Below are 17,298 nucleotides of genomic sequence, written 5' to 3'. Positions count from 1 at the left end.
CCTTTTTAGTAGCGCTAGCGCGCAGTTCAATTTGCATCGCATAATTGACCGTTTAAAAATTATGCGAAGGCGTTGCCGCGTTACTTCGTGGACGACCGGCAAATTCCGGCACCATGATACTTTTACTCTCTAAAATTCCCCCATTTACAACTTTTGTGCAAGATTCATGTTTTTATAACGATGTTCCGAATGATGCTAGATCGCTAACGAGATAAGAAAAAAATCTGCGGAAGTTTACAAAGGGCTTTGTCTTCATTTTACTGCCACAATATTTTTTCGTCGCTGCCAATGACGAAAAATGCCACCGTTCATTAATTGTAAATTCACCAATCCAACCATGGCTGAGAGAATACTTCTCGTACATAACGCAATATATATTTGTACTTTTAATTTAAACATCGCGAAGAAAATGGTCAAAATACCGCAATGATACAGTGAATCCCCATTCGTTGCCATGCGCTACGACGATGAGCGTCCCAACCGTTACGTCACGCCCCTTTAAAAGAGGGTGTGGAAGGAAGGGAGCGGAGGGGAGATGTTGGCCACACGGCGAGACATGGGTAGGGGTGGGGAATGGCGGGTCTAGTTCTGCGTGGTCTAAGGACGACGCAGCGAGCTGGAGACGTGACGTCATCAAATCTCAAAGACGGGCTCTGATTGGCTCGCTAGCCGCGGCGTCAACGCAACGCCGAACTGTGAAGGCCCCCTTGCTCACTAGGCCACCGCCGCGGCGACCCTGGTCACGGCTCAAGTAAAAATTTCTCCCTTGAAACAAGGCTGATTCTGGGCTGAAACTCCACTGAATGCGCTCAAACTGCCTTGAAACAACCTTGTCACTGCACTGCACTGCCTTGTCCTCAACAAGAAAAAGAGCACTCAACTGAAACTCTGATGCCATTCTCCCTTGCAAGTCCATTGAATTTGAACTGCTTCTCCCTTGCTGCATGTGTGCCCCACTGATACTGAACTGGACAATAGGCTCAGGCCAGGCCGAATTTATGACACCACTGCGTCTCTCTTGCCGCATGTCTTTACTGCCTTGCCACAGAGCTGCGGCAGCATTGGGTATCCCCTCTCCCTCATGGATTTGAACTGCTTCTCCCTTGCTGCACATGAGCTCTACTGGCACTGAACTGGACTGTGGGCTCAAAGGCCAGGCCAACTTAATAACTCCACTGAATCTCTCTTGCCGAATGTCTTAACTGCCCTGCCACAGAGCTGCAGCAGTATTTGGGTATCCCCTCTCCCTCATGAATTTGAACTGCTTCTCCCTTGCTGCGCGTGTGCTACCCATCGTAAGATTTGCCAACATACGGAACCCTTCTACCGGACATATACGCGACCCTGTTTCCAGCGGCAATGTATTTTTTTTATTTAGCTTTTGGCAACACGTATACCTTTTCCCGCGCGTCATGCTGTCGGTTGCCGTTATTTCTCTGAAGTTGCTAGGAGCGAGGTGAGCGTGGGTTTTAGCATGAAAAGATTGATGGCATAAATATTTTCCCGGTACTTCGACGTTTGTTAACAGCAAGAATTAATCGAAATTAAGGTGAAGGGGAGAACGAGGTCGGTGGTGGTGACTGCAGTCATAATTGGAGGTAAGCGTTTTAACTTCTCTAATGGCATGTTTATTCCTTCCATGTTTAGCCATGAGTACGTTGACATTGAATTCGTGTTTTAATCCAGGCACGTTTAAGGATTTCAAGCTCCTTTTTCGGGGGTCATGCAGCCAATAACGAATTCTTCTTTCAACGCGTTGGCGACTGCCGTCCACTTTTCCTGCCTCATGGATACCCCGGACGAGGAGGATAATACACCGACCGGTCGTCAATGCCGCGGATGCCACGCCGTCCGTTAGTCATCCTGCGGAGGACGGACGGACTCAGTGAGCTCGAGCGGGCTTTCGAAGAAATAAGGAATGCGGGTATGTTTCGCTATAGTGCAATGTATATTTACTGCCTATACTTATTAGTTACTGCTGAATGTTTTGGAATCTTACGTGGTTTTCGTTTGGAGTTCACACATAGCCTAAGTAACGAGTCATCGCTTCGTTTTTCATTTAACTATGATGCAAAGCGCATGCTTCCTTAGTGATAATTTAAGTTTTGCTTTCTATAATTTGAATGGTTCACATTAATGCACCATACAACTAATGAGCCAAGTAAAGGAGAGTTTTTCATGTGCAATTTTGCTAATTTGATTTTGAGTGAAGTCGTTTGTGACTCTCATCAGTCATGTTTCTTCTCTTTTTCAGGAGCATCTAACTTCCATGACTTCTTTCATTTGGATTATTTTTGTATGCGCTTTTAACAGTTAATAATTATTGATATATTTTCATGTTCTAATAAATTGTGTCTTGAAAAATGTTGTGGTCATTGCAGTTATAACTACCCAGACGGCACAGGAAGTTTTCGTACCTGAATACGAGGGTGGACCATCAAGATACAAAAATCGCGCTTAGGAAGTTACTAAAAAGGTTTTGTTTTTTTATTTCCTATAATGACGAAAAAAGATGCAAGAGGACTGGCAAATTCATATGCATCGATAAAATTGTATCTCATCGATAAAACTATATTCGGTCTGGGACTATTTTCTTTCGCGGGTGGTGCCATCTGGTGCCATCGTGCCATATCCTCCTAGAAAGATCACATGTCTTCACAAGCTAGCACAGCCGTTGGAGATCGCGTCGGTTACGTAACGTCTTACCACATTTCAGGGATTTTTGTGGTTAAGTTTGTGAAAAATAGAGTGTCTGGTAATAGTGAAGTTTCCCTTATTCTTTAATTTCATTCTCTGGGCTTCAGAAACGTGTTTGTGAGATATTTTTGTTAAAAATGCCTTTCGTGTGTTTATTGTCGGGATGACATAATGGAAACTCCGGGACATGGTTCAAGGTTTTAGCTTTCCAAAAGATCCTGAGTTGAAGAAGAAGTGCATTTGGGTGATAAGAAGAAAACATTTCACCCCTACGAAAAGCTGTGAGGTATGTACTCTTTCTCGCTGTAATTATTTGGATGTAAGTTTAAGTTAGAACCCTGTAAACACAATGAGTTGCAGCAACGTTGCAGTCAGGTTGCACGAGGTTGCAGGGCTGTTGAGGTCTCTTTGCAACGTCCTGGCAACGTTGCAGACAGGTTGCACGAGGTTGCAGAGCTACTTAGGTCTCTTTGCAACGTTGCAGACAGGTTGCTTTGCAACGTCCTTACAACAATTTTCCCTCATTCATTAAAATATGAAAATATTGAGCTAAAAGAATAGGTACCCACACAGCAGAGGATATTCCTGGAATATCCTATTTTGATCCCTTATATTCCTATTTCGTCCCAGAGACATTGCGAACCATTGTGGGATATTCGCGGTATATATTTTGACAGTAGGCTTTTGTGTATGTAATAACTGAGTCACAGTTGTTACAGTGTGTTTCATCATTTCATTTCGGAACACCCAAGAACGCCGTCCACCTGGGGTGCTACGAAATGCAGATTAATTAAAAAATCAATCAATTCCCTTAAGATGTAAAAAAAATCCTGCCATGATAAGTTTTCCTCGTTTCATAAAGAAGAATGTTCTTCGAAATGTGATTTCACTCGTGCTTTTAAATCTACTAAGGCGATGATACAAAAAAGATATATTTCCCAGTGGGATTTATTCCTCAAGTCATAAGGCGAAACTTAATTTTTCGCCTACCAAGATTTAGACTCCCGCCCGCGATGTCGAGCTATCGATTGTGGATACCATCGATGGTCGATTCCACCAATAGTCGATTTCCATCGAGAGAAAAACAACATGCCAACGGCCATGGCCGTTTGATGGCCGTTGTCGTATTCATGTGCACATTAATAATGTTACGTGAACTGTGTTGTGTTCTTCGTGAGCGGAATTGATCCTGCCGAAGCATATCAGCCTCTTAAGTTCTTCTTTTACTTGTTTCACCAGCACCTAGGCAATCATCTACTGTTACTACGTAATTTTGTAGTGTTATGTTTGCGAAACTTCTCCAACAAAAGTTTATCAACCGCTGAAGTTCTACTTTTGCTTCCTTCATCAGAATCTGGGTAAGTAGAAGTGTTGCTTATTGCAACATTTTTTATTTTAAATGAAGCATATTCTTAATATTTTCAACCTTCTCACACTTCCTGAGACAGCTCAGTCAATCCATCTTCTGTGGATTGAAAAACATTGCATAAACTTAAAGTTATTTTAATGCTTGACGCATTGCATCACCGTAGTGTGGGAGGATTATGAAGAAAAACTTCTCGGCTTTACTATTTATTGAGTCATTTAAAGTTATTTACATTTTTTATAGTGTTTATTTTTCATTTAGGTGTAGTGGGTTTAAGTGTAGCTTCATGTCAAAAACATCTTCATGATGATGTAAAAAGTTTTGGATCAAAGTTCCAATCAGGTAATTGTTATTAAAAGAAAACATTTCAATCAATTTTGTGTCTCATTTTTGATAATTTTTTGTAGTTAAAGATGTCACTGTGATTTTGTTAAAGAGGGGATAACTAATGGGATTTGATTTGTTGGAGGCAAGTCTATTTGTGCACATTACTCAGGGATAAAACCATTGGGCCATAATGATAAAGTGAATATCAGTTTATCTGTGGTAATGTTATTAATACCCAGCCCAGTATAGGAAATGGTTTAGATTCATCTTCCTTTATGTTTGCTTGAAGCACTTTTCAATAGAGTGATCAAAGACTTTGAGATGCGTTGGCTCCCTAATATTGTTTTCTTCTGAGCAAGCAGACTGTTTGATCTTGATTCCAATTATGCAGGGTATCCCATTTATCTTGACCACCCGAAATAACTTTTTGTTCAGATGGAAGTTCAAAAATGTGTCAAGCAAATGTTCATAAGCCCTCAGGGGGACATTAATCAGCATGACTGCCTTCCTTGTATCTTTGTTTCTACAAAGATTTGAAGAGTGGTATGTCTTTTTTAAATGACACCCTATATTTTTTATGAATGACTGGTGGAGTAGTTCCAATACCCGCCTTCCTGCACTAAGTGCTATTGAGTCAGACATTTTTCATAACACTGTGTTTATGTTAATGGTCCACTGTGCTACATTTTTGAATAAGTCTTTAGGAGAGGAAATGAACTGCCAAATATAAAATATAGGGTGACATTTTAAAAAGACATACCGCTGTTCATATCTTTGTAAATAATAAAGCTACAAGGAAGTCAATCATGCTAATTAATGTCCCCCTGACGGCTAATGAACATTTGCTTGACACTTTTGAATTTCCATCTGGACAAAAAGTTATTTCGGGTGATCAAGATAAATGGGACACCCAGTATTCTTCATGTAAAATTGTCATAGTGGATGTGTACAGCCTTTGGTTCAATGAATTATCCCTAATATAATAATTTTTATATCAGATTGATTTTTTGAAAAGAGTTGGGGGTTCTACTCCACCAGATGCAACAAGGCGTGGGTTGAGAGCATCATTCTTAGATGATATTGCAAAATATTATTTATTGGAAGGCCTTAAAGGGAACATAAAGTTTGGACAGACACACATTCATTTGGCTCTAAGCTGTAAGTAAAGTTTTCAAATTTCTATTAATTAAATACTTCAATGAGACCAACATATGTCAGTAGCTTAGGTATTTTCCTTGAGAGCTATCAGCAATCCATCCTTGCATTTTGTTGAAATTCTTGCAAGGACATTACTTTTGTTATTTTGTGCTGTCCAGCGCCCAGAATTGAATTATGCTCTCTAGTCTCTTGGGTTGTATTCAAAGTTAGTATGTACTCTCCCTTTCAATACAACCCTAGCATTCGATTATTTTTATTACCATTCCTATGATTTTCAAGATTGGCTGTTCTAAAAAATATCATGAGATCATTTCTGTTTTCTTTGAATGACATTCAATTATTGTTGTGCTTGCTTATTTCATTAACATTTGGACTAAACTTTTATTTCTCTAAAGTAAAGAAACCACTCTCCAGCCTTAAATTTATCAGGTGGATTTTGTGGGAAAATTAACTGCTTACGCCTTAATTATCGAGGTCATTTCAAGATCTCATGTAATGACAGTAATGATAATAGAATCGCTCAAGAAAATGACTAAGTATATGCAGCCAAGCTCGTGTCTCAAACCCTTGTTTGTCATTTCATATGAAGTAATTTGCCAACTCTTGCCTCATAGAAAGTCCAAATTTGTGGGCTCTGACCTAGGTGGCAAGTGCAATACTAATCCTGCTGATTTCATCAGCTGACCATCACATCTTATTGGTTATGTGCATCTATTTAAAAATGGCCCTATAAAAACTACTGTCTTAATTATATTATAGTCAATTTACTTCTCACCTTTATAATAAGATGAAAAGTACATTATACATATTTTTTAGTAATGTAAACTTCTTCTGGTCCCATAGTTATTTCTGAAGACCTTCTTCAGTATTTAAAGAGAATTGAGAAGACGCAGCTGGAAATTTTAAAGGAAATTTGGGCTTTGAAAAGAGCTAAGTCGAACTGCCAGATGAAAGTGACAACGACTTATTATTGACCTGGAAATTCCCCATGGATACAATGGAAGAATTTGATGCCCTGGAGGTGGAACTCCTCAAAAAGCCATTCCACGCAGCTCTGGTAAAATAAAACTTTTGAGTGTCATTTGTTTGATGGGCTTTTATAAGTAGCTATTTGTGAGTTTTTTTGTGTTGTAAAAATTCCTCTGATTTTTCAGACTGTAGAGTTATGCAGACGAGGTCGGAATAACATTACTGAGGGTGTTTTCGGCATGTTATACCACCTATTTACCAATAACCTTGGTCGGAGATTTTCATTTTTCGGCCATTCCAAAATGAACACTAAAAAAATCCAGTTCTGTGCCACCAGAACGTGTGCCTGTATTATTGGTATGTTGTGCTTATAAAATTATTTCAAAATGGGAACTGTTCAATAAAACTACTTGTGTCTAAAATCCTTACTAAAATTTAATTTCAGATGCTTTCCGTTGCAAGCCCACATTAAAGGAATATGGCCATAAGCACATAAAGGAGAAGGCAATTGACTGGTTCAGGCACGCTGAGTCAAGGCATCAGAGGGTGGAGGAAAGGAAAACAAATTGTAAAGAAGGAATAATAAAAAAATTTCCTTTGAAACGACACAATTTAAAGTATTATTTATTAAAGGTTGCATCACGTTACGCTTCTGGTGGCGAAGATTTGTGAAAATGTAGTAAGGATTAAATTTTGGCAGTAAATTGGTTGACGTGAGACGTAGCTGCAACGTTGTGGCAACCTATATGGTTTACAGAAGGTTGCAGGCAGGTTGCAATCATGTTACGTGTCACGTTGTAAAGATGTTGTGAAGACGTTGTGAAAACGTAGTACGGAGGACGTTTGGCAGTAAATAAGACGTTGTCACAACGTTGCATGGAACTCCCAGTTGGTTGCCGTGAGACGTTGCTGCAACGTTGTGGCAACCATTATGGTTTACAGGGAAGTGGCTTCGGGATGTTGATGCATCAACATCCCGAACTATTCAGTACTATAGTACTATTCAGTACTAAAAATGGTGATTGAAAATATTGTAGCAGCAATTCTTTTGAAAATTCTTGCATTTTAGTTGTCTTTTTTGTATTAATTCATTCGGTGAACGTGTGGTTAAAAGGAGAAACTAGGAATAAGCTGCCAAGTTTATAGGATCGAATATTGCTTCTTAGCTTGCCCTATGGTGTATTACACGTCGGCTTTCATCATTTCAAATTATCTTATGCTATAGTGTAAAACAATAAAAATATCAGGCATGCAAATATTTACTATATTTACGAGCCTAGTAATTTGATTTCTCATGCAGAAACACCAAAAATTGGAAATGATTTGACCTAATAAGTTACATGGTATTATATTATTTATTAATTTTAGGTGTGTGAGCTTCACATCACACCATTGTGATATCAGAAAGTATTCTGTGGCCTCTTGGACGAGAAGACGAGGAGAAAATTCTTGCTGAATTGAAGGTGCCCAGATTGGAGGAAGGTACCATTGCTTCACTGTTACCTGTCGCCAAGAAGACAGACATTGTGGCAGAAGTGACATATTTGTGGATGTGGATTTGATTTGTGCAAGTTGATGCTGTGATAGTGGACGTTCAGCGGAGAAAGTATTGAAGATAGTTTTTATGTATCGACCAGTCCTCTTTTAAATAATTTTCTATTCGAAAGAGAATAAGAGTAATTGTTTCGCTAAATTAGATGTGGGATAGAAGAGAAAATTGGAAATATCATTGTGGTTGACAATAGAAAATACATAATATGTATTGTATTTCTGTGGGTTTTTTCTTTCCTGCCTCTTTAAAATTTCTTGTGGTGGTGACTTCATGCAAAGTAAGTATAAAATCGGAGGTGTGATCTAAGAGATACCATGTTTTATTTTACAAGTGTTTATGCTGGTGATTTGGCAGGACTTTCATATTTTTAATAGGTTGATACATTTACTGCAGTGACCTAGAGACTTTTACTCATCCCAAATAATTTTTCAAATACTTTAGCGCCTGATATGGGTAAGTTTTAGTAGCTGAGACTGAACTATACGTTAATTTTTGCTTGCATTTTGATGAATTCGATCATACTAATAGCAGATGTGTCAGCAATCCTGTTTCATCGGCAATTTTTATTTAAAAATTTTATTTCGTCAGGCTTTAGGGTAAGCTTTTTAATGCTCGTGGGCTATGTCATGTCTTATTTAGTGTCAAAATTAATAAGTTTACTCTTCCCTACAAACACAGAAAGGATTAAATCTGTATTAAACACGTATTTTGAAATCCACGAAATCTCAATTATATCTAGATTTAATCTGTTGCAAAGGTGTTGCTATGTCCTCTTTTTCTCATATTATATCTAGATTTAATACATGAAATATCTTGCCCCACAATACAGATTTTTCAGGGATTAAATCCAGATTTCAGTATCTAGATTTTCCAGGGATACATTATAGTACTGCTTTTCATTTGAACTTTTATCAAGGAACCTTTGCGTTACATTTAATGAAATATATTGAGGAAGCTTCCCTGAAGGGAAAACCCTCTGACCACCACAATAAGATCTCTACCTATTCACCCCTTAGCTCCAACAATAATTTTATCATCAAGCACCCAATAAGCAAAATCTTTAAAAATTAACTAACCACTATGCGATAATAAACTGACTTGAAGGAAAAAGATTGTTTATTTGGATTGAGAAAACATGACTCATAATAATTGATATTTTATTAAAAAGGTACAAATATCTATTTATATCACATACAAATTCCAAGCATTTCAAATTAAAGTGAAATTAATAATTTATTAATTCAACTAGCTTTTAATGTGCCCTTCTCAATGTCATAGATTTTTAGGTGGAAAAATACATTAAGTAACCACTTCGCAATAATACACTGACTTGAGGAAAAAGGTTAATAATATCCCTATAAACCAAAAGTGTTGTGAAAACGTTGCAAAAACGTTATGCTGCAACCAATATGGAGTTGCTGCAACGTAATCGCAACGTTGCAAAACCTGTCAAAAGTCCTCTCAACAACGTTTTTGCAACGTAATGACAACGTATTTGCAACCTCTCGTGAGACACATTTGCAAAAATTTACGCAACCCTTTAAAATAATACTCAAAATATGCCTTAAAAGAAAAAAAAATTTATTTAATTATAACATAGCATGTTTTTCACTTTTTTTTTCATTTCTCTGGTGCCTTGAATTGGCATGTCTTAGCCAATCTATAATCTTCTCCTTCACATCTTTGTGGCTGTAGGTTGCCAACGTCTGCTTCAAACGAAAAGCATCTGAAATGAAGGATTTCAATTTCAGTTACAGGATGGTGATAATTATTATTCCCCAATGTACTAATTCCCCAATAGTCCAAGTACCCATTCAATGACAATTAACTCACCAAAAATACAGCCACAGGTTAGCGTGGTGCTGAACTGCCTTTTTTTAATTCCCGTCTTCGAGTTTCCTAGGTAAGAGAAGAGCCTCCCAACGTCATCAGTAAATATGTGGTACATCATACCAAACACCCCACTCGTGAGGTTGTTTCCTCCTCTTCTTACTAACTCTTTCGTCTGAAACAAATTATTCATGTTAAAAATTAGATCCACAAAAAAAATAAATACACAGGAAAAAATTTTATCCATCTATTACTCTGGTCAGCATAGATTTTCTCTTAGAGATGAATTAGGGTGATAAAACTTTACTTTTTGTACTGATTCTGAATCTGTTCTTGAATTCTTTCTATCAAGTCTAGTTTCCTTAGGACAGCATAATGTTTTCACTTTAACGGAAGAAGTAATTTAATTCATTTATATATCATGATAACAAGAGTAGTAGTAGTGGTAACTTGAGTTGAAAATAAAACTTCCCGACAAAAACATGTCCAACGAAGTCATACCTTCCTACACTACCAAAAAATGTTTAATCTTGGACTATCCTATTATTTTGTTCTAAGGAATGATCAATAAGTTGCCAGTTCATATTAGTATGTGACTAACTATGGGTGCATAAAGACATTTTTTCTCTGAAAATGGTTTGAGATTTTATTTGCTCACCAAAAAGTAAAGGTTATTATCTCTATGATCACATTGCAACTGTTGAGCCGTGGCTTAGCTTTCATCATGCCTCGATAGCGCGTGAACTATCCCAATTGCTTTTGTCGTGAGTGCGGTGAAGTTACTTTTAAAGCTAAAAGGGAGCACATTACTTCCTTTTTGAGACAGCGTTATAAGCTATATTTTGACAGTCTGTTGGGCAACCAAGATGAAGGATGGGACCCCTAAGTGATGCATGACACCTGTGTACGGCTTTTTACTGGATGAACTGAGGGAAAATGTCGTAAGAATTTTGCCGTTTCTATGATTTGGTGAGAACCTAAGGATCATTTTTCAGACTGTTATCTTTGTTTAAAAAATTAAAGGAATTACACTGAAGTCAAAGTATGAAATTGATGGATCCAAATAAGAAAATTTCTATGCATCGATCTCGCCATGACAAATTAATTTTTTCTCAAGAAAAAACTTTACTTTTTGCAACAATGTTTTCCTACTTATGGTTACTCAAAATTTTGAATTAAACACAGATGATTGGCGATTGTTCATTGATTCCTCCATGGTTATTTTAAAGGCTATTCTCTTACATAATGGCAATAAGCTCCCCTGAATAACGTTAGCACATAAGAGAACAAGGCGTGATAGAAAAAATCTGAGCCCAGATTTGGGATCAGCGTGAAAAACCCTTCAATGATCACCCAACAACATGTCTAGGACAGAAAAAAAGTTTTTTGTTGACCAGTAATATCATTCACTAGGACACACAATATTACCAAAGCTCCTTGAAAACGTTTGTCCCGCAGATGGACTTCCAAGGAATCGAAGTCTTCTTCCGATGTAATCGGAAATTTGAAATCAAAGTATTGATCACTTTCTTCCACCCTACTTTGAGAAATACATTTTTTAATGTCTATGATTTCTTTCATTATCTCCTGCTGAGATTTTTCAATTTTCTCCAAGTATTCCAATATAGACTTTTGGGAAAGGTCTGCAAAAATATCAAACATTGAGAAACATACACACATGAAAAAGAAAGACATACTTTTAAAATGTAAACAGGAAAGGAACATATACAGCAAGTGTTGTAACAATTCACTTCTACTGAGACAATGATCATCACTTACATTACTGCATAATTTTCCAGTTACTTTTTAGAGAAGTCAAATTAGAGTAGTAATGATATGCTTAATTTTATAGAATCTAAGCAAATACAGACTTGACACCACAGTATAAAAATATTGCAATTTACCTTTCTTCTTCACAAGGCTACTTTCCTCGGCTGGACTAATGTCAACATCTGCTGACCTCAAAATTGAGGGCTCACGTTGAGAGGCTCCTTAAAAAAAGAGGAACCTCAATAATTTCAAATTTTAGCAAATTGTCGTTTTAATAACACATACAAAATATTTAATGCCAACAGAGTTCAGATTATCCATTATAACCCTGACAGAGACTCAAATCAGTTATTTACAACCAACTATCAGTAAGATCACATCACACAATCAAGAGGAAAACTTCCTCAAATAGATGGTATTAATCACACCATTAATTTATTTATTTCATCTGGATAGCCTTTGAAATTCACATACTACCCATCAGTATGTGGTATCCAGATGAATATGCAACTTTCTCTCTGCTTCTGTCAAAATATGCCCTACACATTAATTAGATAATAATAAGGTAAATACTTACGTGGTGTCGGAATAAATTTTGGAGGGCTTTCGCGTGATATCTGCCTCTCACACCTTTCAGGTGATGAATCATCACTGATACAGTGCACTAAGCAAAATAAAGAGGTTAGATTTTAGTAAAACTATTACCTCAAATTGACAATATCATTTATATTATTATAGTATATTATGTCCACAAAAAAAAAATTCAGCAGAGAATCATACCTATCCTGCTTCTCTTAGTTGGTGCTAAGATTTTTGTTCCATCATCCTCATCACTCTCAAAAATAATGGGCTTCTTCTTCCTACGACCTCGCCCCAGTGGACGACCAGCATCAACATCTGAAGTATCCACGGCATCTAACTCCAGCTGTATTGCCACTGAATAATCTCCTAAGTACAGTAAAATAACATTATTGTCTGAAAGTAACCAATACTTAAAAATTGTGAATTACCTTAACTTCAACAGCTTACAAACCTGTAACACTCTGAGAGAAATGGCGAATTTTGTATTGGGGCCATCCCTCATTGGCTGGCATGCATGCTTTAATGTTAAAAAGCAGCTCCCTTGCTGAAATACTTTCAGGAGGAAACCTACATTCCTCCTTTGATGAGGACAACCACAATGTCGGTATAGCCTTGCACTCATTGGTGTCCATGAATTCAACCACAACCCACTGCTGAAGGAGATTTAAATACATATTTGTTATACTTAGCCCAATGCAAATAAATTGGGGTGGTACGTAGCGATCGCACATCTGAGGGTAGTTCGGAAAAACAAGGATGCTTCTTCAATATTTTCAGGAGCTCAGTAACCTTGTTCTGCGGCACGTTCTCACTCCATAATTTTAAATCCTCCTTTAGATCCTCGACACTTAAATCGTCGGTACCACAGTCACGTAGTAACATCTCGCCACCTTCACTACCACTAGAACAAGATCCATTGCTTCCATCATCATCAATGTTATTGAGGTCTCTAGACGAATTTTCGTTCAGTGAACTTTGATCGCTGACCAAAACGCCCTCTATATCAGAATTTCCACTGCCTTCCTCCAACATACGACGAGAGCTGCTACCCTCCAAAGATTTAACTCTGCGCCGGTAATGACGGGCACCCAAATCACTAAGTTTTTTGTATGAAAATTTCGGCATTTCGATCGAAATTGCAGTAATCGACAATTTATTTGTGTAAACAACCCAAGAAATAATTGGTGTGTTAAAGAGAGAACACAGCAATCTGAAAAATTAAGCACGCGACACATGTAATACCGCATGGTGCAATCGTAACCCAAACCACATTTCATAAACTTACACATCACAAAAAATACTTACCTTCATTATTGATGAAAAAAATCCAATCAGAAAAATCAGTCAATCAGCAAAACCAAAACCGTTGTCCAGACAGGCAGGGGTCAAATAATTGTAAAATATTCTTTAAGATTCGTAGAGCACAAAACCACACCGAAAAACGCAAGCGTTGGAGGGAGAGAGACGGAGTAGCAAATCGTTCGATGCTTCGATAGTGCAAATATCGATATTTTCGATGAAGCGAATATATATATATCGATTTTATGATCGATATCGTGCCGTCTTTCCTTTCTTTCTCATAAGGCCAAGGTTTCTGCTTACTCTGCTTAAAAATTTTCTAAGTGCGAAAATTTGTATTTAGGCCGAAATTTTTTTTTTCTTGTGAGAGGCAATTTTATTCAGACGATGAAAATACGCTTTAAAAACTACATATTTAAATCTATTTTTGGGTAACACTATGTCCAAATAACACTCCGCTGAGCGACCGGCAACATGTCGCAACCTTTCTGCAACCTAATGAATATTCCACCCTCACATACAATCAGTGTCTTACGAATAGGATGAATCTTATTTAAATATGTACATCCTCCGGCTAAAATATTACGCTATAAAATTTTTCAGACCGAATGAGTGTATCAGCGACGTAATTAAGACGTTGCAGAAATGTTGCCGAAAGCCTAGCAACTTCCTGCAACTCCTGCAACCTCTTGCAACTCTTTTGCAACGTTTCCGCAACACATTGTGTTTACTGGGATGGATTAAAAAACATGAGATAGAGTAATTGATGCTTTATTAAAAAATCACAAGTATTTTTTATTATCATTATATATGAATTCCAAATTACTATGAATCCAATTGATGTTGAGCATCATTTGTCTCCTCCTGCCCCTTGCACTGGCCTGCCACAGCCAGAAAGGGAGGAAAGATAAACACAATATACTACATAGAAAAGTGGCAGGTGGATAAAGTGAAAGGCTTTGCAGTCAATATAAAATAAATTTTTAAAGTACTAGTTCAGGGAGAAAGCAGATCAATAAAAACAAAGGCATTGAAATCAACAAACATGACGACACTCACGGCAGAGTTAAATGCTTATAATACAAGGTTAAGATAGAAAGCATATTCATAAAAACAAAGCCATTTAAGTCAATATAAGTGAGCCCATTGAAGTCACAGTTTAACCATGGGCCCAATAACGGTCACTCTAGTGAATTTTTAGGGAGAGAAATGATAAAATTTTTATATTGCAAGGTTCAGTTAGAAAACAAGTTCATAATAACAAAGCCATTGAAGTTAACATACCTGAGGACACTAAAAGCACAGTTCAACCATGGGCTTAGTAAGAAAAAAGTTAATGGAGAAACCAGGTTCAAAAGAAGGAATCTGAAGGGAATTATGGAAACGGAGTTCAGACTTCAGGGTTCAATAAGCCCACCGAATAACATTGAGAAACGAAAAATTTCTCCTCTTCGTCGTTTTTGTTGACAAGACCATCCCTCGTTACTATTTTCAGAGGCACTTTACAAATTGAAACATTACGATACAGTCATAAAATGAAGCTCATAATGAACCAACGTAATAGATAAATGTGCACCAACGTAATGGAATATGGTTTTAAAAAACTATGCATGTATATTGAATGATAAAGTTCACTACATACGGAAGATCCAGGTTACTGTGAGGTGCAAATACGATACTTATGCAATCGATGGATATTAAGGAAAAATATAACAGATAATGGAGCAAATAAACCATATGCAGCTCGTGTCGGTCAAAACCAGTCATTTAGTAACAATAACAAAACACACTTTCACAGTTCATCACTAATGTTTCGGCCATTTTGCAAAATCACGTCATCGACGCTAGCGCCGCTAGTGGCGCAGAACCTTCGGAAACAGATTTAATCCGTATTTAAAAAGGATTTGGAAATCTAGATTTGATGTGTTATGAAATCTCCCTAAAATACAGATTTGATCTTTTTTGTGTTTGTAGGTTTATTAACATCTCAAGGTTTCCAAGTAAGTACGAGCCACTTAAGAATGCTGGGGATGCGTGAATTAGCCTTGAGAATCTCATTTTTCGCAGTTATTTAAGTGGCCGAATAAGTTTTGTAAGTTCTCAATGGGTAAATAATACTATATCATGAATTCTAATTACCATGAAAAACTCACAACCGACAAAAACTTTGTCGGTCGTGAGTCATTCATGGTAATTAGAATTCATGATATGGTGTTATTTACCTATTGAGAACTTACAATTCATAATGATTCGTATCAAGGTTCTCGCTACGGTCGGTAGCTATCGATTGTGTTGCGTTCGATACATTTTTCGATCGTGCGAGTTACGATATACCTAATTTCGACCTAATCGATTGAGATTAGCCTGAGTGCCGTGTTCCTGCGCGCTTCGTATCCAATCGTACGTGCTTAGTAGCGGACATTCACATGCTGCGTACGCGCTTCGTCGACAGGCCGCGAATGGAAATTATCCATTGACGAAAAGCGACGGAGCGGCACAGTATCCCCTTAGTCAATGGGTACTATGTACATACGAATTAGATACGGAGGGTTCTGTGCCGTCTGGGTATTGTTTATCGCTATCACCTGTCTACCCTTTATCTTTTATCATGCATGCAAAATTGTGGGAGAAACCTGTTATGTGATCATCCACTGTTGGCTGGGTTGTGCAAGTTGTTAATTTACAGTTAATTTAGCCAAGTTGTTTCATATGATTTGACAAGGGAATTTTAATGGATTGGGTAGGGGAAATGTATTCAGCCAAACAAGGGAGTTTCAGCCTGGCATACAAGGGAGTTTCAGCCTAGCTATCCAATGGAGTTTCAGTCTAGCTGGCCAAGGGAGTTTCAGTCTAGCTGGTAGCCAAGGGAGTTTCAGTCTAGTTAGTGGCCAAGGGAGTTTCAGTGTAGCTTGCCAAGGGAGTTTCAGTGTAGCTTGCCAAGGGAGTTTCGGTTTAGTCAGCCAAGGGAGTTTCATTGGAGTAGCTGGAGTTCTTAATTGCACTGCTACTGCACTGCCATCCCTCTCCCAAACTCCACTGGTTTGTTTCAATTTCAATGCAGTTTCAGCATAGAAGCAAGGCAGTGAGTTTCAAGGTAGTTTCAGCCCAGTTTCAGTCAAGTTGCAAGGGAGAAATTTTTACTTGAGGGCCGTCGTGTCATATGACAAAAATCATATAGGTAATAATTACTTTAACCACTAAGGGTAAAAACCGGTGTAAGTATGCCGTAAATGCTCACTACCCAGACGGCACAGAACCCTCCGTATCTAATTCGTATGTACATAGTACCCATTGACTACGGGGATACTATGCCGCTTCGTCGCTTTTCGTCAATGGATACTTTCCATTCGCGGCCTGTCGACGAAGCGCGTACGCAGCATGTGAATGTCCGCTACTAAGCACGTACGATAGGATACAAAGCGCGGAGGAACACAGCACTCAAGCTAATCTCAATCGATGAGAATGTTATGAATCATTATGAATTGTAAGTTCTCAATAGGTAAATAATACTATATCATGAATTCTAATTACCATGATACAGTACTAATTACCTATTGAGAACTTACAAAACTTACTCGGCCACTTAAATAACTGCGAGAAATGAGATTCTCAAGGCTAATTCACGCAACCCCAGCATTCTTAAGTGGCTCGTACTTACATGGAAACCTTGAGATGTTAATAAGAGTAAATTCTTATTAATTTTGACACTAAATAAGACATCACATAGCCCACGAGCATTAAAAGGCTT

At 37.8% G+C, this 17,298-nt stretch overlaps 1 protein-coding gene across 1 annotated transcript; it reads right to left on the bottom strand.

Annotated features, from left to right (window-relative positions):
• Window positions 1-9,367: 9,367 nt before the first annotated feature.
• Window positions 9,368-13,942, bottom strand: LOC124160591. The gene is made up of 8 exons (XM_046536476.1): window positions 13,557-13,942; window positions 12,703-13,461; window positions 12,450-12,617; window positions 12,247-12,333; window positions 11,804-11,890; window positions 11,328-11,542; window positions 9,903-10,074; window positions 9,368-9,795 (listed from the first exon to the last, which is right to left on the bottom strand). The coding sequence occupies exons 2-8, from the start codon at window positions 12,980-12,982 to the stop codon at window positions 9,659-9,661; spliced, it is 1,146 nt and encodes a 381-aa protein (XP_046392432.1). The 5' UTR covers window positions 12,983-13,461; window positions 13,557-13,942; the 3' UTR covers window positions 9,368-9,658.
• Window positions 13,943-17,298: the final 3,356 nt, after the last annotated feature.

Source organism: Ischnura elegans, chromosome 6, assembly GCF_921293095.1.
Source record: "Ischnura elegans chromosome 6, ioIscEleg1.1, whole genome shotgun sequence".
Taxonomy (NCBI): domain Eukaryota; kingdom Metazoa; phylum Arthropoda; class Insecta; order Odonata; family Coenagrionidae; genus Ischnura; species Ischnura elegans.
This window is presented reverse-complemented; position numbering and strand designations above follow the sequence as displayed.

Coding starts and splice junctions, on each gene's coding strand:
- LOC124160591 (XM_046536476.1), bottom strand. CDS start 12,982: ATGTGCGATCGCTACGTACCACCCCAATTTATTTGCATTGGGCTAAGT. Junction 11,891..12,246: donor AAAATTTATTCCGACACCAC/GTAAGTATTTAC, acceptor TCTTTTTTTAAG/GAGCCTCTCAACGTGAGCCC. Junction 11,543..11,803: donor TAGCCTTGTGAAGAAGAAAG/GTAAATTGCAAT, acceptor ATATTTTTGCAG/ACCTTTCCCAAAAGTCTATA.